This window comes from Hyalella azteca, unplaced genomic scaffold, assembly GCF_000764305.2.
Source record: "Hyalella azteca isolate HAZT.00-mixed unplaced genomic scaffold, Hazt_2.0.2 contig2768, whole genome shotgun sequence".
Classification (NCBI taxonomy): domain Eukaryota; kingdom Metazoa; phylum Arthropoda; class Malacostraca; order Amphipoda; family Hyalellidae; genus Hyalella; species Hyalella azteca.
Window position 1 is genome coordinate 39,045 of NW_025933030.1, and position 6,719 is coordinate 45,763.

At 41.0% G+C, this 6,719-nt stretch overlaps 1 protein-coding gene across 1 annotated transcript; it reads left to right on the top strand.

The window, feature by feature from the left end:
* LOC108676763 (epoxide hydrolase 4-like) lies at window positions 1–6,516 on the top strand. Its single transcript, XM_018164903.2, has 8 exons — window positions 1–48; window positions 1,306–1,872; window positions 2,385–2,512; window positions 3,037–3,164; window positions 3,918–4,089; window positions 4,553–4,707; window positions 5,404–5,559; window positions 6,080–6,516. Exons 2-8 carry the CDS (start codon window positions 1,375–1,377, stop codon window positions 6,361–6,363), a joined length of 1,521 nt encoding a protein of 506 aa, XP_018020392.1. The 5' UTR covers window positions 1–48; window positions 1,306–1,374; the 3' UTR covers window positions 6,364–6,516.
* Window positions 6,517–6,719: the final 203 nt, after the last annotated feature.

Consider the following 6,719-nt stretch of genomic DNA (forward strand, 5'->3'; position numbering starts at 1 on the left):
TTGTTGGCATCTCTCTTGGGCATCAACCCCGGAGTCAAATATAAAATCGTACGTTATTTTCATTCGTAGAAATAATCGGTATGAAATCATGTACGTTGTGATAGTGAAGGTACGCATTCACGATCTCACTTCTCATTAATTTGAAACGTTTCCCAATTGAAGTGCCTTTTTACGAGTATTTGGTGTTACTTTGAGAAGTGTGCCTTATCTTGTGCTGCAGACTGTAGAGATCATTAGAGCTCTGTATTTATTTTAACAGTTGTTGTTTCCCTGACATTTTTCGGCGGAGTTACGGCCCCATTACTTGCTGCTGCCTTAACGTAAATGCTAGAGGAATTTTCAACATTTAAGTCAAATGTTTTTATTGCTCATTACACGCAGAGGGGTACGAACATTAAACAATGCAAATGGAGATAATGTATTTAGTTCGTGCGGTAAAAAATAAATTTGGATGAGTTATCGATGGAAGGGTGTTAGTGAACGGATTGAGCTTTAAACCGTAGAAACTGAACAATAGTTGAGTAGGTACATAAAATGGAGATGTAATCTGATGTAACGAAGATGTAACAAAATGCATTGGCGTAATAACGATAGACTTTGTCCTAATGATGGCGATATGCAGTGTTGTAATACCTACCCATTAATGCTGTGTCGTAATGACCATATATGCTTTGTCGTAATAACCATATATGTTGTCTCGTAATAACAACATAAGCTGGGTCGTAATGAATGCAAAATAATGCCACCAAGAGACTGGATGACTGTCAAGACTAAGAAGGAACAAAAGTTTTATTAATCATCAAAGATGATTTATTTGAATTACCATAATAATGAAATGTATGATTACGGTATGCGTCACACAAATGTTCCAACTCATTTTGTGGGAAAATGTAGAAGGAACCTGCTTTACTTGCCGCGTTATATGCAGATGGCGTGCGAATTGCTTTATTGACAGGGGTGACCCAGTGGTTACAGTCAAGAGTAACAAGGATTGGAGCAGTAAGTTATGGGTTCGATCCCAGCTACGTGGGGCAACTCTGATCAGAATCGGCGAGGATGCCGGGCGGTTAGGCAGAGCAAAATTGGAGCAGTGAGTTGCGCGTTCGAGACCTGCAACAAGCTTTCAAAATTCCACCATGTAAAGAATCGGTGACAGGTCTAAAGGCCTAAACGGAGGCATTAACACAAATAACCGTTTTTATTATTGGACAAACAAGGACAAATTATACGAATATTTCAATTTCATTTGTACTTTAACTAAGAAGTTCAAATAAAACTGTAACATGATGTCATTTTATCTTACAGACGTGCACTCGATCAGAAACATGATAAGAGACTAGTAATTCTAATCATTGATGGTTTACTGTATAATAGATGAATATCGGAACAGCTTTCAACGCTGGAACGTTGACTCCTTTGACAGCTATCACTCAGATTGCTAAGATGTCGGCTTACGCAGCCAGTGTTTCGGAACGGAAGAGCGGGAAGAACAAGAAATCGCGGCACACAAACGTTTGCAGGAGCAAAAACATCAACGGAGTTCTAGCGTCAGAAATTCCTTCCGTGACAGGTTTCCGTTTGCGTAACAGGTTATGGAGGTTAATTTTGTCGGTTTTTGAAGCTTATTTGACGATCGCGTTTGCAGTGTTAGTGTCTATTTATGTACTCGGAAGAAGATTGGTTACTTCGAAAACGGCTAAAAGAAGAAGACGGAATCCTTATACTCGTACTGAAGGAAAATCGAAATCTGGATCGTGCAATGACCTCAGCTTGGACTCTTCATCCACTCCGGACGACGAGTTGGACAAAATCAGGCCTCCGAAATGTTTGGAAGATCCTGCTTTCGGTAGCCACAAGTTTATTAAAATTCAGGTACAGTTTCCAAACTTTCAGCAGAATCTGATCTTATTTTCAAAATGAACATCAATTTAGAATAAATCTCCTGTTGAATGGTTCGTATCGCTATAATAATCGATTGTTCGTACCTATTATATAAATATATTATCGGTACTTGAAGATCATCAATGATTCCAACCGTTCCAGGCTGAAGATCATACGTGATTTTCAATCGTTTTTCTAGTTTTTCAATTGGTATCGATATAAAAAAGGGTTTGAAATTCAATTCTTTGTTTAGGAATTTTACGAAATTTCTAGAAAGGAGGTCGTACATTATTTAAATTATTGATTATTATTGAATTTTTAAATTAGTATCGATATAAATTTATGTTTAAAATTCAACTGTTTGTTTGGGAATTTTTACGAAATTTGTAGGACGTATGTCTTGGACTATTTAAATTATGAATGCGAGAAATATTGAAGAATCAAAGTCAAATCTTAACGATGACTCATTGATGGTTGCCAGTTTCAAGTTCGTTATCTCACAGGGCGTTAAGCTGCACTACGTGGAGGCGGGTGCTGGTAGAGGGCGGCCCACCCTGCTGCTGGTGCATGGCGTCTGCGACTTCTGGTTCTCCTGGCGGCGCTTGATACCTGCACTCGCCAAGAGGTTCAGGTGCAGAGTAGAACCATTGCTGGGAGGTTCAGGTGCAGAGTAGAACCTTTGCTGGTTCATACTTCAATACTTACAAGGTTCTGAAGGTTCAGCTACCAATATGAACACCAGATGAAAGGTTCATAGTATATCTCCATGTTGTCAAATTTCCATCTTATTTCATTGAAAGCTTTTCGTACAAAACTTCGAATATTGTGTTATAAAATACAAAGAAACGTTGGTAGTAATGTAAGCCTGAAACGGCCAGACCTGTCCTAAACTGAACAATTTTTGTGATATCATTAATGTGGTACCATTTTTCGATACCGCAATTTTTTGTGGCATCGTAAAAGCTTATTCGTTATAATGGAACAATCGAATCCTACAAATCGCAATTCTGAATATTATTCTACAGTTTTTATTGACAAGCGAGGAGTAAAGAGCAATAGTATAACGAGTCGTGACTTATGCGCCATTGCTGGTAGTTGTATAATTGAAATCAGTGGTCTTTCAATTTACTAACGAGGACGATGGTGCGCTGACAGGGTGATCAGCTTGGACATGCGTGGATGTGGAGATTCTGAGAAGCCTGTGCTGAGGTCGAGCTACTCAACGCGACTCATAGTGGACGACGTGGCGAGCTTTATACGCACCCTGGGGGACCCCGGGCACGGTATGTTGCTGGGTATGGGTATGTTGTTGGGTATGGGTATGTTGCTGGGCATGGGTATGCTGCTGGGCATGGGTATGTTGCTGGGCATGGGTATGTTGCTGGGCATGGGTATGTTGCTGGGCATGGGTATGTTGCTGGGCATGGGTATGTTGCTGGGCACGGTTTGGTGCTGGGCACGGTATGTTGCTGGGCATGGGTATGTTGCTGGGCATGGGTATGTTGCTGGGCACGCTTTTTGTGCATGGGGTGATAGCCCATCTTATGTTATATGGTCATTGGAAAGGAGTTATCGTATATACTCGTATTGTTGCTGATATTTAAGTTGGGTTTAATTATCAAAGCCACGGGCACGGGTATGTTCTATGTACGGGTATGTTCTATTTTTAATGGAGAAGCATTGGGGAATAGGATAGTGTTCTCCATGCAATCTTCTTCGAAATGGTCGTTTTAGAAATGATTCGATTCCATACTTTCGGAGCAAGAAATCTCTTATATTAATTGAACAGTTTTTCCGCTGAGATACCGTTCGACTTCAAGCGTATTATATTGCTCCGAGCGTAATATTATAATATAATATGACTCAATATAATATATTATTATATTAATAATAAGGTATTATAGTATTTATTTTATTATGTTATATAATAGCATATATAATATACAACAAACAACATTATTATATTATATTTATGGACATTATTAATAATAATCTGCATATTATAATTATATAAATATATTATATTTGGTCCCCAGATGGGCTCGCTGGAGTTTCCTTCATTGGTGCGGGGTGGGGAGGTCAGATAGGCTGGCGGTTGGCGCAGGCCTACCCCGGACTTGTGAGGAAGATGGTCCTCATCCACTCCCCTCATCCCACTGTCTTGGGGAGCTACTACTCCCCGTCTCCGAGGAATTACTACAAACTTTGGTGAGTGAACAAGCTGGAAGTAATTAATTCTAATAATTCTAAGTTCGAATTATTATTTAGTACAAACTTCGGAGTGTGGACATGCTCTAGATAACTGTTTATACGTTCTGATTATTTAAACTTCTTCATGAATGTGGGTCGTATGTATGTTATAATTATTTAAAATGCCTTTGAGCACACTCAAACTAGATTATATTGGCAGCATTTATTTCGAGTCATATGTTATCAAGATTACATTGTATATTAATTCATTTATAGTTTTGACGTTGTGTAATTTTTTTGGTCATTTACAAGCGCCAAAGTATGTACGTAAAAGAAAAAATCCTGCAGCAAACCTCACGTATATGCTCACCGCATTTTTCTACCAGAGTTATTTTAGATTAGCCAAGCTTCTCGATGAGCATTGTTGTCTCGGCTGTAAGAAATTAATGGCATAAATATTATTAAATTTTATTTTCCCCAGGCCAATAATGGTGGCCCGGGCTCCGGCAGTAGCAGAGTGGGTGGCGTGCGAGGAGAACCTGGGTCTCGTATCCAGGCTACTCAAGCCGCTACATGTCGCCAAGTGCATCTCGCCTGAGGAGGAGGAAGCTTACTTCTACAACTTCTCCAGGAGCGGTGTGTAGTGGGCATGAGTTGAAGTAACGTTGAGAAACTGTTGAAATAACGTTAATTAAACGTTGATTAAACGTTAATTAAATGTTATTGCAATGCCATTTGCCTGGAGGACGAGTTATGGGACAGGTGTGTAGTGGGCATGAGTGACTGCACCCATCATGCATCCTAGCGTCGAAGTAACGTTGAGATACTGTTAAAGTAACGTTATTTAAACGTTTATTAAACGTCAATTGAACGTTGTTTCAACGTCATTTGCCAGGAGGATGAGTAATGGGACAGGTGCGTGGCGGGCTTGAGTGACTGAAATACGGTAGAGGCCGCTGGAATAACAACATATACTGTTAAAATAACGTTGAATACACGTTGTTTTAGTGTCATTTACGTTAGACAACGTTATTTCAACGTAATTTGTTATTTGAGTAATGAAGGAAGAGAGACACAACGTCTCCAGTACCGTTGAGTGGCGTGCGTGCATGGATATTGTCGGAAGAACGAGGTAAATTTTCGTGAAACAGTGGACGTAAAAAGCCTTCAATACTGTGATTTTTTCTATAGTATTTCGATCGGGATCAAATTGATTCATGATGATAATAGTAATCTCCGACAAATGACAATAGGTATTATAGCAAAACAAACCTTACTAGACTAACTCATGACGCGTATGTGACGCATGACGATGCAAGTTTGTTGCAACAGAGGACCTGACGGGGGCGCTGCACCATGTTCGTAACTGGGACCTCTGGGGCGGGAGGGACGGTTTTGATTGCTCAGCGGTTTTGAGCACTCCGACACTTCTGCTTATGGGCGACTCCGACCCTTACGTTCCTCTAGAAGCTGGCTACAAGTCTGCAGGTAACTCGTGCTGCGACTGTATGTCAGCTATAAGTCTGCAGGTAACTCGTGCTGCGACTGTATGTCAGCTATAAGTCTGCAGGTAACCCGTGCTGCGACTGTATGTCAGCTACAAGTCTGCAGGTAACCCGTGCTGCGACTGTATGGGTACGCACACAGTGAAAGCAGGTTTGCCCGCGCGGGCAACCTGCTCCAACCTGCCACAAGAATGAACATAGGATAATAATGTAATTGTTCACAGTGAAAACCTGTACGAGTAGGCTTCTGTATTCTATGGTTTCATGCGCCAGCCTGAGCAGGTAACCAGCACGCTGGCAACCTGCTTTCACTGTGTGCGTACCCTATGTCAGCTACAAGTCTGCAGGTAACCCGTGCTGCGAGTACTTCCATGATATTTTTATATTTATTTAAAAGTTTTCGTTATGGTGAAATTAAACTAGCATTTTGAGGATTTCGCGGAAAATTTTCAAACGAAATTTAACTTGAAGTATTCATTCCCCCTCTCCCCGCGCGACGCTAGAGTTCGTGGAGCGCATCAAGACTCGGGTGCTGGTAGGGGCCGGTGCGTGGGCCCCAGTTACACACCACGGGGCCGTGCTTGAGGAACTCGCCGTCTTCTTCAACGAGCCTAGAATATTAGACGCTAATTCCGTCTCCACCGACGACGACGACTGGGACGACAAGCCCGACGAGGATGAAGAAATAAACTTTAGCTCCCGCAGCTCCATAGTCGGTAGGATGATGGGAGCTGGTCTCTCTGTGGTGTCCCGATGGAACGGCGCGAGAAATCAGGACCAAGTTTGACATCAGTGGGCGTGTAAGTAAGGAAAATATTGTTTTGTAAACACTTGTTTAATTACAATCTGAAGCAAGAATTGCTGAATTTGAGATTAGAAATACAGGGAAGTTGCTCTTCTCAGCGATGTTTAGGAGAGTTAGAAGATATTAATTTTAGTTCCACATTCAATATGCTTTCGCGGCAGGTGAGCTAGGTTACATCATTGAGAGTAGGCTAATTTCAATCAACAAAATTCATTTCAAGGGGCAGAAATAATTTCCAGATCGTATTTTTTTTTTGAATGAATTACTTCCAGCACAACTAGGCTTTTTTAAAGTTAAAGCAATTACGGTGTTAAATATAGTGAGTTGAAGAAACCCGT